Below are 14024 nucleotides of genomic sequence, written 5' to 3'. Positions count from 1 at the left end.
ATATATATATATATATATATATATATATATGACAATCTCCCTAAACATGTAATGTAAGGCTTTGGCGCCACCTTGCGGAAGAGTTAAGAACAAGAAATCCACTGGTGGCCTGCAGATTCTCGACTAAACCAGCAGTATTTTGCACTAAAAAGACACTGTAAGCGACGCTAACCGTTACAGAGCTTCCGCCCGATTTTAGATTTTACCCACCGAATTACACACTCATACAAGCCTGAAGCTTTGGAGTAACCATGGTATTTCGATCTGACAAGCAGAAGCAAAACATTTGTTTTCGAGCGCTTTGAAACTCTCAGCTCCCCCCAGCGATAAAAAGCTTTCTTCTTCTTCTTCTTCTTCTTCCTCTTCTTCTTCTTCTTTTTGTCGAGATTTGCCTGTGTAAACTAATTGACTGATAACAAATCATGAACATTTCGCATAAAATCTCACTAAAACCACTAAAACTAATTTAAATAATTAATCTATCGCGCTCTTAGCTTCCGGTTTACCATATATAGACTGCCTGTTGTGAACGCGCAAAATGATTGACAGACGCCTCAAAAGTATACTGGTTTTATATATATATATAAAAAGTAACTTGCGTTACTTATTTGAAAAAGTAATCTGATTACGTAACTCGCATTACTTGTAATGCGTTACCTCCAACACTGTATATATATATATATATATATACAGATTTGTGTAGGTGATATGTATTTTTGTAGATAGACTGTTTAGAAAGAGTAACCATTTGTCCAATGGATTTTCATGTGTTCTCTGAGATGGATGAGAAGAATGATGGAATTCAGGCAATTTGTTATTGCTTTGCATGTGCAAAATAAATTCTTCCCCTAAGAGAGGCTTTAAATTGATTGGGTTTTGAGAGATGCTTGCTGACAGTCTGACACAAATTACTGAACAGCAGTGAGAAATCAATGGGACATATGTTGCCTATTTACGACTGGTAGTCAATTTTTAATGAACTCTTTAATATTTAATTATAACAGTTGGTTAAGGTGCGATACATTTAATCACATCATAAATTGTGCATTCCATGTAAGAAAATCAGTATCTTATGTACATGGGGCTATAATTCAGTTCAATATATGACCCATGCTGCAGCAATCAGTTTTATTATATATGATTATATGTACAGTATATCATAGATGCATTGTATCATAGGAGGTAGTCATCCAGAAAACAACAGCAGCTACAGTTTATGGCAGCATATATAAGGCAAAACATGCTAAAGCATCAGGCCACAAACTACTGAGAAATGCAACATATGTGGCCTGTATTATCAGCAATCAGCAATGACTGTTTAATAAGAACATTACTGTTCCATTAAAACAGTCAGTTAAAGGATGATATAAAGCTACATATAAAAGCTACTCAGCTACATTTAAAGGGTGTAAGCTTAAGTGAGTGTTCAGTAAGAAAAACAGTCTCTTCTTGTGTGTACGATTGTACATTAGCTACTTCAAGGCTGTGCATGCTGCATCATGTAAACATTTTATATATACACAGTGTCAGATGTGCCATAATAGCTAGTCAATCAGAAAGTAATGATAGCTACAGTATGAGGCTGCATATGTAATGAGCAAGTTTGTTGGTGTATATGCAGATTTTCCAAAATGTCTTTCAGTAAAAATGTGCTTGATTTTAAAAAAGGATGACTAATGAACATCTTGAGAAAAGTAATTTACACAATGATTATAAACTTTTGGCAATTTTTCCATGAGCATAGTCTCTGAATAATTTGGTTTAAAATGAGAAAAGTCTAAATATTGGAGTAAATGATTTCCACAGTTCTCAGTTAATGGTACTGAGTGTTTCTTATCCAAACAAGCATGCATTATATAATGGTTTAGAGTATTTCTTTGAAAGTGCTGTACTGTAATTTTAAAAAGAAAGCATACACAAAAATCTTTTCCTTCACAGAAGTCCTTCAGAGCATTTGAAAATTCAACGGTAAGAGTCATGGCCACAGATGTTCTGAGGCACAAAGTCCTTGGCTTATTGGTCCCGCTTCAGAGAGAAATTTGTGCTGCTCACTCATGCTCTCTGCCCTCTAGTTTTGTCTTTAGAGCTGGCAGTTTCTGCCTCCCATGTTGGCTCTCCTTTAGGGTCGTGCTGCCAGAGAGCAGGCTTATTGTGTAGGGTGAAAACCAGTCTCTTTCAAAAGCAGCAGTCAGCTGCTCTACAATCGAGTCCTGCCCTTCCCGTTGGTTCTCCGATTCTTGAATCACAAGCCCCGCTCCTGCATTGAAAGCCAACTCACTGCCAACCCAGTCCAGATTCCCTTAAATGACAGAAAATTAGAATAGTAATGTGCGATATGATAAATTGTACATGAATTAATATAATACAGATGACAAAGAAAGACAAATGCCTCATTATGTATATTTATTTTTTAGAATTAGTGCATATTTAGGTTCATTTTATATTCATTTTTTGTTTACCGCTATCCCTTTTAATATTACATTTAATTTAAAAAATGCAATAAAATATTGAGTTCATTTGATTTGTTAATACTTTTCCTTTTACACATTTGCACTACTTTTATTTGCTTTTTTAAACTTATTTTGTACTGCTTTGGCAATACAAATATACAGGTTTTGTCAGGGCAGTGAACCACTCTAAATTAAGTGTGTGTGTGTGCAAGAGAGAGAGTCTTACCGATGTATGCCGTGTTGTCTGTCACCATAAATTTATTCTCATTTATCCTGTGCTGAAATCCTCCCATCTGCTCCTTGCCTTTGTAAAATCTCTGATTCAAAACAGAAACGCATATATAAAATATAACCTATATTGTAAAATAAATAAATGTGTGTGTGTGTGTGTGTGTGTGTGTAAACAGATCAATCAAATAGATTCTTTCCGCACCGCTTCTATAGAGCAGAATGGCAGTCCTGTGCATAAGGCCTGCACTGACGTCATAAAGTTAAAGGTCAGTGGATGTGTGCGTGTCCACAGACTGATTAAGAGACGAACTTTGACCTCTCTCAGTACTGCAGCCTCTCGGAGCATCTCGTCTATTGGCGACCAGTACCTGAACCAAAAAATATAACAAGCCAAATGAGTGTTGATGTAAGGAAGTAGCATACAGAGAAGTCCTAAATCTTCAAAAGAGTAAATTTGTCCGTTTATAAATAGCTCCAAAGATTTACACATCAAAAAAATCTACTTTTAATATCTTTGTCTTGTTTTCCAGTGAAAATACCTAAAATTATTTTAAGACAAATTCACTTGAGAAGCAAAAATAAGATCTTTCAAAGTTGGATATTTAGATGCATAAACCTGACAACATATATTATATTTTTTTAATCGAGTGATATCTCAAGATTTTTTTTCTTGACAAGGGTTTTCACAAATAATTCAGTGAACATCAAGATAAACAGTCTTGTTTCAAGAGCAAGACTCAATTGAGTAAACTTGTAAAAATAGGTAAACTTGATTAAAATGTTATATTGCATATTCAAATTGAATGATCAGTTGATTAAATAAATCATCCAATTTTCTTAAGATGGCAAAAGCACATTATACATACAGTATACATAATGACACTTATAGAAGATTTTGAGATTTAATTATTTTTTTAAAAGCAAATTCAAAATGATTTTGAAAAAATAATTTAAAAATCAAGTTAATATTAAATAACACGTAAAAATTGAAAAATAAAAGCATAAAATATAGCATGCTTACTTGAGAAATATCTTAGCTTAACACTACACAAAATGTTAAAATGTGTTACAGAGCCTTTTTGGGGGGGGTGTCAGTATAGGAATTATGTGTATGTGTATATTGTGTGTATATTGTTATTTATGGATCCAATGGTCTTGTCAGTGTAAACACCTTGAGTCCAACACAAATTTCCCCTTTGGGAACAATACAAGTGTATTTCAATTTCAATTTCTTTCAAGTTTCAGTGATTTTTCAAATAATTTCAATGTATTTTATTTAGAAATGTGTAAATCTGTTCATGTTTTTTCCCCCTTTTTTATTTGTTTTAACAATCCTCCCTAAATTGATTATTTCCTTTATTAACAGCCATTTTTAAATGCTGAAACATACAAATGACCCTGTGCCTGTGAAAACCAGTATTACCGTATGATTGGTGATCCTCTGAAGCTGCGGTTGACTAAGGGCAGGTAATCAGTTACAGAAATGTAGATGAATCTCTTGGCTTCTCGGATCACATGTCGTATGGCATCTAAATCTCTACTTCTACCCTTGGGACAAAACAGCTCTGGTGATGTCTATGAAGAAACATTGGGGAACAACATTTAAAACAGCATTTTTCTTTTTAAAGTTTTTTTCAGCTTAAATTCACATTGCCAGTACACCAGAGCGAGGTAATGAGATGGCCGTCTGTGTGCATACATCATTGTCAGGAGAAGAATTTTATCACTGAGCTAGAAAAGTCTCCCAGCAGCCTATAACATTACAGCACAATTCATTTGAATGGGATGATGGATGTCTCAGATGTGTCGAGTAAACATCCTGTTGCTGGAAGGGAATCGAGATTCATTACACTCAAATTAGAATCCGATGGCCAGTGTCTTCACATGTGACGCAGCTTGACGTGGAACAGAGTCACTGGGATAAATTACCTGTCGAGTGAGTGAATTTACCTTAATCAAATTATATCCCATGGGAACCAATGAAAAAGCAGTTTACATAAAAAATCTTTGTAATAAGAACAGACATAGATGTAAACACATTTCAATGTGCGTGGAACTGGATAATCGATCATGACGTTTATGCAATAAAATGTCAAATGTATTAGTAATTACTGTAATTAAATACTTTTACACACACACACACACACACACACACACACACACACACACATGTTGTGTTTCCATTTTTTATGGGGACATTCCATAGGCGTAATGGTTTTTATACTGTACAGACCGTATATTCTAATCGAAAAACGTAAAAATGTACAGGAAAATTTTAAAATAACTGTTTTCTATTTTAATACATATTAAAATGTAATTAACTCCTGTGATGCAAAGCTGAATTTTCAGCATCATTACTCCAGTCTTCAGTGTCACACGATCCTTCAGAAATCATTCTAATATGCTGATTTGCTGCTCAAGAAACATTTCTCATCAATGTTGAATACAGTTTCTTCAATGAATAGAAAGTTAAAAAGAACAGCATTTATTTGAAATAGAATTCTTCTGCACCATAAATGTCTTGACTGTCATAGAAGTACTAATTTCTTTTTAAATAAATATCACCCTTAAAATGTTGTATATATACTTAGCCTTGACATGTATATTTCATTTTGCAGGCATAATGCCATATAGGGGCTAGTTGTCACACAGGGAAGTTGTCTCAAGGACTGTATCTCAGTAACTATAAGATGGACTGTATAGTCAGCATTAAAAATAAATCTGCCCTGAGAAGTGGGTAGCAGGATACTGAAGATAACAGAGTAAAATATGTGGCAACTATCCCCTGTCTTCTCGATTTATTTTAAAAATAGATGTACACTGGCATATCACCTGAGTCAGGCAAAGACTAGAGAGATATATGTATTGATCTCACCGACACATAGGCAGAAGCATCTGTATTGTTGAGTCTGAGCTGAAGCGGCTTGTCTCTGCTGAACACGGCCGTGACTCTCTTGGACCAGATTGAAGGGATGTAGTCCCTGTACTGAAGCTGCCAGTAGAAAGAAAAGATCCTGTGCAGGTCCAGAGCCAAACAACTACAGTCGTACACTATTACTCCGAGCTCCTTCAGCTGAAAAAAAAAAAAAAACAGGAACAAGAATCACAATTTCTCAATATGAAATGTGAAAAGTTTTACTTGAAAAATACGTTATCTACTTTGGTCACAGATGAATTCATCGTACAAATTTGCAGGGCAGAGTTCATCAGACTTGAAATTTGGAATGCAGTGAAATTAGAACAGGCTTTCTCTCTCGCATGTGTATGAATGGAAGTCAATTGAACAAAGAGTCTACTGTGACCGGCCCTTAAATGCTCCCAGGTTTCATTCATTTTGTTAAGTTTTACAATAACTCTCATATATCATCCAAGTACATTTCGAGGCCACTGTAAATTGTCTAAATTCTTTACCTTGGAAAGCGCTTTCCAGTTCATGCCAGCACTGCCAATGTAAATGTGCTTCCTGTCCACCACCCAAAAGGAGGAAAGCAGTCTTCCTCTGGTGAGGGCTGTCATGTTGACGTAGTGCACTTCTGCATCTGGGAGAGACCGAACCATGTGGGCAATGGTTGGGGAACTGTTAAGCGCTCAACCTTGACGAGAGATCTGTCTGTCATTCAACTCTGGCATAAACAATATTGCACATTCGTGATGTTTTGACCTTGTGTGTAGCCTTGAGGGACTGGAGCAGCGTAAAGCCCAAAGAGTTATGTCAGTTTATGACAGACGGATGCCTGTGTGTGTGATCTTACACTGTTTGCCTCGAGAGAACTGCTTTAGTACTGTATTCAGCACCTCAGCAGACACAAATCAATGCATCTCTTAACATTAACAAGAGAGATTTGAGTTCACTTACAGCGGTCAGACATGCTCTTCAGCTCAATGGAGTTGGGCTGGTCACTAACAATCTTTAATCTGACACCTCGAGACTTCAGGCTTAACAATCTCTGAAACAAATACTGACCCTAGAAAATAGAAAAAAGATGGTAGAATATTAATTCCATTTGCAATATATGCCAGTGGCAATAAATCAATTTTAGATGCAGAGTTTATCAGTACATAATCATAAATAGGAAGTAGGTATGAACAAAATGACATCTGTCATGACAACTCTCGGAGAGTTCAGCATGGTAATATACATGCCAATGTTAATGTATTTGGTCTTGGTGGAATAGATCTGCTACTGCTGCTGCGGCAGAGCAAGTACCAAGATTTGCTACTGCTAATACATCCACATACATGCTGCTGTGACCATGTAGGAAATACTGCTGCTGCAAATATAACATACATAACCCCCGTGTATAACATACATGACATTGCCCTGTAGAAGATCTATACAGGTGGAGCTAGGGGAGGTGGAGGGTTTCTGCAACTGCTACAGCAAGCACTAGCCAATTAGTTGAATGTTGAGCAGCAAGCTCATTGGCTGATGATGCAAAAAGAAACCAATCAGTTGCACCATGCCAGTAATGATGTGATTATATCAGACTGAGTTAGAACTTATCGACCTTTGCCATCTAGGGTTTAACGACAGAACGTTGTTTAATGCAGCATATCAATAATAAAAAAAAAAGAATCACTTAAAGTGTTGACAATGCATATTTACAGGGTAACAATATGCTAACTAACCTGATAGGAAGAATAAAGCTGTGACCCCTGATCGGCGGAGGTCAGAGCCCAGTATGGCGACACTATCTCAACTGACAGTTTTGCTTGGTCCAAAAGGTGGTTGAGACCCATGGCAAGTGGGAGATGGGCTGAACTATTGGGGTTGAACGACAGCTCTCCTGGGACGTTCTCCACAAGGACAATGCTAAGAGCACATTGATGTAAGTCAGGAAATGTTAGTTTGTGGAATATGTTCATAGTTTTATGTACGACATACAGTATATATCGAAGCCACCATGAAATCAAAATTGAACCTGTTTACGTTCTTACTGCACATATGATTCAATGTGTGATTCACTGTTGCATATTATTCTTAAAAACTGCTGGGCAAGCAGTTATGTCTTAAAGAAAAATGGTAATTTTTTTACTCGTTTACATTATGCTACAATTATTCATTTAGCAGACATGTTGCCTTATGAATTCCTTTCTATATAGAACAAGAAAGGTGAATCTGGCCACTCTTTTTAATATACAGTACAGAAAATGAATGCGGAATATGGAAAATGAGTGTTCCAAAATGATTGTCCTCACAACAATGCAATTTATTTAAAGTCCTGTGTGAGGATCAGACTGAAGTTTAATTGATTAAATGACTGAATTAATCATCTCACCTTGGGATGTTCATGAGGGAATTATTCCTTTAAGTCAGAACTTTTCTTTCAATCAGTCACTTCAGTTCTGAATGATTTGTTAATGAGTTCAGCTCTCTGACAGAATGAATGAGCGGTTAACAGCTCACTAGAGGAAACTTATTTTTGATTACATTTCAGTCTGTTTTTCACAAAAAGCTACGGTATTGTATGGCTTCAGGAACACAGCAATTATCATTTTATGAAACATTGTGCAATTTTTTTGAAGTATGAAAGCTCCAGTCCCCATTTATTGCAATCTGATCCCAAAAAAAGTTGAGTTGGCTTGTGTTATTCAGAATTTTCTTTTTGTTCTACAATAATAGTCATTTAGCTTGGATGAGATGACACAACTCTCATTTTTCAGTGAACTATCCTTTTTAAATCAGCCATGACGTCTAAAACTATTCCTAATCAAGATGATACACTGCCAAGATACAATTAACAAGCTCATGTTGGCTAAAGGTAGAAAACACAGAGCTGAATATGCAGTGCTCCCTGGTGTACTTTTTGGTTTGTTATACTGTATACAATATGTACTGTAGAAAATATCATTACCAGGGTATGATCTGTGAGAACTGCTTCTTACCGACAATTTTTGCTGCAGTTCTCCTCAGTGACACCATCCTCATCCTCTCCCCAGACATCCACAGCAGAGAAAATCAGAGCCAACAGGACAGCAAAGCAGCAAACCAGTGCAAACACAGCAATACATTTCTGCTGGGACTGCATAAGACATACAAAGAGAGCTCTGCCAATTACATATACCAGGTTTTATAGATAACTTTGTCTTGACTTATTTGTTTAAATTATTAATATAGGGTTTCTGACTTTGGTGACAGTTCAGATTTGCAGGGTCAAGATTTATTGTATTCAAAATTGTACTTCTCTGCTCTGGAATATTTTCCTAGCTACAGTATAATTTAATTTTACGACTGAGAGAATGATAGAGCGTCTCTGTCAAATTTCCGCCTGAATTCTATTATACAGAAGGATGGCTTTTTTAAAAAAGAGCTTTCCTTATATGCTTGGTGTTTTTTTCTAAGGTATTAAGGTAGATAAATCTGTTGTTGGTGAGTGTTCTCACTATGCAGCATTCTTTCCAATCCACTGCTGTAAACAAGCATTAGCACGAAACTGAGGAAAGTGTCTATAAATATTAATGTGGTCAATGGATAAAACATGGTGTGTGCTGTAGGGCAGTAGTTCTCACATGGTGGGTCGCTGAAAGGGTCGTGGACAGCAGGGAAAGAACAATAATAAATGTGAATAACAAATCATATAATTATGCATATTAAAGACTGAAAAAAAATACAGGTTTATCAACAATACACTACCGTTCAAAAGTTTGAGGTCAGTATTAGAAATTTTCGGGATGGGTGCATTAAATTCATTAAATGTGTCAGTAAAGACATTTGCTGTTCTTTTACTTTCTATTTATCAAAGAATTTAAAATATGCGATCTTGGACCACAAAACCAGTCATAAGGGTCAATTTTTTGAAATTGAGATGTATACATAATCTGAAAGCTGAATAAATAAACTTTCCATTGATGTATGGTTTGTTAGGATCGGACAAAATTTGGCCGAGATACAACTATTTGAAAATTTGGAATCTGAGGGTGCAAAAAAAATCAAAATATTGAGAAAATCGCCTTTACAGTTGTCCAAATTAAATTCTTAGCAATGCATATTACTAATCAAAAATTAAGTTTTGATATATTTACGGTAGGAAATTTACAAAATATCTTAATGGAACATGATCTTTACTTAATATCCTAATGATTTTTGGCATGAAAGAAAAATCGATAATTTTGACCCATACAATGTTTTTTTGGCTATTGCTACAAATATACCCCAGCTACTTCAGAGGTTTTGTGGTATATATATCACAGTTTCCGCAAAAATATTAAGCAGCTCAACTGTTGATGATAATAAGAAATGTTTCTTGAGCAGCAAATCAGCATATTAGAATGATTTCTGAAGGATCATGTGACACTGAAGATTGGAGTAATGACACTGAAAATTCAGCTTTGACAGCACAGGAATAAATGACATTTTAAACTATATTCAAATAGAAAACAGTGATTTTAAATTGTAATAATATTTCACAATGTTACTATTTTTACCATATTTTTTATGAAATAAATGAAGCCCATGGTTATCATGAGATAACTGAATAGTAGTGTATAGGAGAAAACATTTCCATGTTTTTGTTGGCATCAGATGCCTTGTCCTAAAAAACAAACGAATAAGTTTATGCAACGTAAAAGAAAAAAGACCTATACTACACGAATACAGAACCCTTGTCATTGGGCATATTCAGTTTATGGAAATATAAATACATATCAATATTGTATATTAAGGAGATTTTGTTTACATTGGAACAATAAAAACTTATGGTATTTTGTCATCATTTGATGACCAATGTGGGTCCTGAGGCAATCTTACTTGAGAACCAGTAATCAACTCAGAACTTTGGATTTTCCCTCAAAAAAAAAAAAAAGTGATCACGAGTGACTTGATTTTTGCTTAGAGCTGCACTTCCCTGAACATATCTCCCCTGAGAGAGATTGTCTCCCAGCCCATCTGCTGGCCTCCATCAGAGTCCCAGCTTTACAGCTTTCTGCCGAGTGACATATACATCATATATCATTTTCCTCTGAAGGAGACATGCAAAGTGAAGTTTAATTAAAGAGCAGGGAGTACACGAAGCGAGCAGATTAATGCATGGCATTAACCTTCTTACAGTTAAAATGGGATTGGTCAATTAGTGCCCCCTTTATTACCCTTACACACTCATGTACAGTACAGTCATAATTGACTTTACTTTATGTTTGGATTTTTACTTTATGTTAAGTTTGACATTTAAGATATTATTGAAGGATTTTTGAAGCTTGGTTTGGTTTAAAGTTTGGTTTAAAGGGGTCATATGATGTTGCTAAAAATAACATTATTGTTAGAACGAGCCGTTTTAGGTAGGCGTGGTTAATTCTTAACTTTTATAAAGAATAACTCTTTGGATTTGAGACTTAAGTCTTTGCAACTTTACAGATCTTCTTTATGCACTAAGAGCTTGTAACACTTGAAAGAGAAAGGAAAAATTGAAATCGCATCATTGACCCCTTTAAAAACAGTTCAGTAGCACTGGGGAATATCACTGAATACAGTTTGTCTATGTTTATTTAAGTTATTGGGGTGTTTCAGACCTTTAAGAGAATGTGATATTTTGAATCCATTAGTGTTTCAGTATTTTTTTTGTTCTAGAAGCTAAAAGCATACACTGCAGTAATCAAACGATATGTCAGATTTCTTCCACTGTAAAAAAAATTAAATCTGTGTCTTGCCAGAGGCAAAGGAAGGATTAAAGTTGTCTGTAAACAGAGACTTTCTCCACCTGAAGGGAAATATGTCAAATTAATGCTGTGTTTGCATCGAGCTGTCTGTGCTGACAGATTTGATTGACAGGACGATGTGCTGCTCCTTCCAACCTTATCTGTTACTTTTCAGAGTTCAGTCTTGCCGAGTTAAGCGTTCTTCTAACATACAATCAAAAAGGCCTGACATGCAGCTTAGTCAGACTGTAAACCACCATGCTGTACTTGTGAATAAACGTGTGAGAGAAAAATGAATTTAAAACACATTCTGCTCTCAGACTTAATCTTATTTAATAAAACAAAATAAACCAGAGAAACTGACAAAATGTAATTACACACATAGCATTGTCATATGTGTGTTTGTTTTAAATAAAAAAAATTGCATATACAACATACACAATTGCAGACACCACTGAAAAAAAACCTCACTTAAATTCTCACTTATAAATGTTCAGGTCACGGAATGATATAGTGGGTGATAGATAGTGTGCCTTTTGTTTTAGCACCCTGAGCTCACGCATGCTTCCACTGGTTGTGTGGTTTCCTCGCCTCAACTCCATAGTGATGGAGACGGAGAAAGAGAGAGGAGGAGAGAGAGAAAGACACGGTCCACTCCCTCTCTCAAAACATCCAATGCTGGGCTAACACAGAACAATCCCCCTCCCTTCTGCATCTTTCTCACCTGCCCTGTGAAGCAAAACTCTCCCGGCAGAGTGGCTTCAGCAGAAGAAAGACAAGGGGGAAAACCTGTTATAAAATGTAACCTTCTGACTCCAAGCATCTCTAAGGTATTGTTTCTTTTCCTTCCAGCACGACAGAGGGAAATTCAGTGCAAGCATAAATGAGCTTGACACGTTCACCCTATGAATAATTCAGCATCGTTACAACTGGCTGGCCAGCTCCTGAACTAATCTATCAAGTAAATTGTTTATTAGAGTCTCCGGTATGCAACTCAGGCAATCTCAGAATCTGAAGTACCTTCCCATAGGAAGGAAAAACCTCAGAGGAGATCTTATTAATACCTGTCTTCTCTCAGACAACAAATTACATTCAATGGAAAGCAAACTGAGACTTTTGCTGAAGTCTCCTGATTCTCAGATTGTTCTCAAAAGAAAAAGATCCCAGTAATCTCTGAAGGTGTTCCCGAATAGATGTCAATTATGTCTCAAACTGAGCTTACTGGGAAAACACAAAAGGTCAGAGAGCTCACGTACTTCTCATAAAAGACCAATTATCCAGACTAAGCGTTCTACTTCAATTTTATAGCACTGTACTCATGCTGTAATGTCTCATTTGTTTCTAATTTAGGATCGTTAAATCTGCCTGGCAAACTTGTGAACTAATCTATCAAGCCAGACTTGTAGTGGTATGCAACTGCGAAAGAAAAATCAAAAAGGAAATCTCTTTAATGTCTCAACTGTTCCTTGAAACAGTAAATTAGAACAAATTGCTTAGGTTTCCTGATTTTATTCCTGATGAAAAAAGACCCCAGTGGTCTCACTCTCACAGAGATCTCAATGATGTCTCAAACTGTGCTTAGATTTACCAAGATCAAAAGTCAATATAAACTCTCTCAAAACCAAATTATCTGAACTATATCCACAATAATATTAAAGCTCTAAAAATTTAATTTTAGCAGAAACATCTAAGAAAACATCTTAGAAAGTGTTATTTTAATATACTTATATACGTCTAAAATATTTATTAATGTTATTTTTTTTGTTTTGTTTTTTAGATTTATTTTTGGCATTTTTGCCTTTATTATGAAGGACAGATCTGACACATAGACTGTAAAAAAAAAGATGGACGACACGTCTCCACTTCCTTTCACTATAGAAAAGTGAAGCCAAAAGCATCTCAGTATGGCCGCTGCCATCTTGAGTAAATGACGTCATTTGGAGCCAGAGTCTGCGTAGCAGAGATTTGTTTGGAGCCAGAGTATGCGCAGTAGCGTCGTGAGGTGGAGCTGCAGAATCAAACTCCCGCCGAAACTCCCGCAGACCCAATCAACCATAACGACACGCCATGTTTTTATAGCATCAAATTACTAGCTAAAATCAAACTTATCACAAAAGCGAACAATTGAATACAGTATATCAGCGTGATAACAACTACTTTAAATTACCAAAACCATCTTTCGAAAAATTGTATTGGAAGTGTAATTAATTTTTTTTATTTTGACTCAAGTCCCATTCGTTTACATGGAGAGGGCGGGGTTTATGACCTGTACTGCAGCCAGCCACCAAGGGGGCGATCAAAGAGCCCGCAGCTTCACTTTTCAGGACGTGTGAGGCACACCCATAGACTGTATAAAAACATGGACGTAGTGTCCGTGACGTCACCCGTAGGAAGAGCATTTCTGAAGCCTAAAGTGGGCGGAGCCGGACATCGCCATCTTGGTAGCGCGTCACTGAGCGTCACTCCCAGATAATCGAAAATGGGCAAAGTGGCGGGAGCTGGTTGCTGAAACCACACCCACCTAGCTCAACGGTGGTGACAGCAGAGACAATCCACCTGTCACTCAAGTGGCCACGCCCTTAATTATGCAGAACTCTAAGGCTTAATATAATTTAAACGGATGAGTTATAAAAAAATTCACCCCCTCACAGTTGTTATGAAGGGCAAAATTAGCTATATAGACCAAAATAATTTTTTGAACCAGGCTGTAAA

The 14024-nt window shown here is 36.3% G+C and overlaps 1 protein-coding gene across 1 annotated transcript in view; it reads right to left on the bottom strand.

The window, feature by feature from the left end:
- Window positions 1-1190: 1190 nt before the first annotated feature.
- The window catches only part of LOC107678171 (inactive phospholipase D5-like), a 29612-nt gene continuing 16778 nt past the window's right edge, over window positions 1191-14024 (bottom strand). The window contains exons 2-10 of the mRNA XM_016473349.1: window positions 8568-8704; window positions 7311-7494; window positions 6538-6646; window positions 6093-6220; window positions 5557-5754; window positions 4105-4256; window positions 2884-3049; window positions 2677-2767; window positions 1191-2299 (exon numbers count right to left, since the gene is read on the bottom strand). Of these exons, the coding sequence (XP_016328835.1) occupies window positions 2049-2299; window positions 2677-2767; window positions 2884-3049; window positions 4105-4256; window positions 5557-5754; window positions 6093-6220; window positions 6538-6646; window positions 7311-7494; window positions 8568-8704 (1416 nt within the window). The 3' untranslated portion in view covers window positions 1191-2048. The remainder of the gene's footprint in view (window positions 2300-2676; window positions 2768-2883; window positions 3050-4104; window positions 4257-5556; window positions 5755-6092; window positions 6221-6537; window positions 6647-7310; window positions 7495-8567; window positions 8705-14024) is intronic.

Source organism: Sinocyclocheilus anshuiensis, unplaced genomic scaffold, assembly GCF_001515605.1.
Source record: "Sinocyclocheilus anshuiensis isolate Anshui unplaced genomic scaffold, SAMN03320099.WGS_v1.1 scaffold648, whole genome shotgun sequence".
Lineage (NCBI taxonomy): Eukaryota > Metazoa > Chordata > Actinopteri > Cypriniformes > Cyprinidae > Sinocyclocheilus > Sinocyclocheilus anshuiensis.
This window is presented reverse-complemented; position numbering and strand designations above follow the sequence as displayed.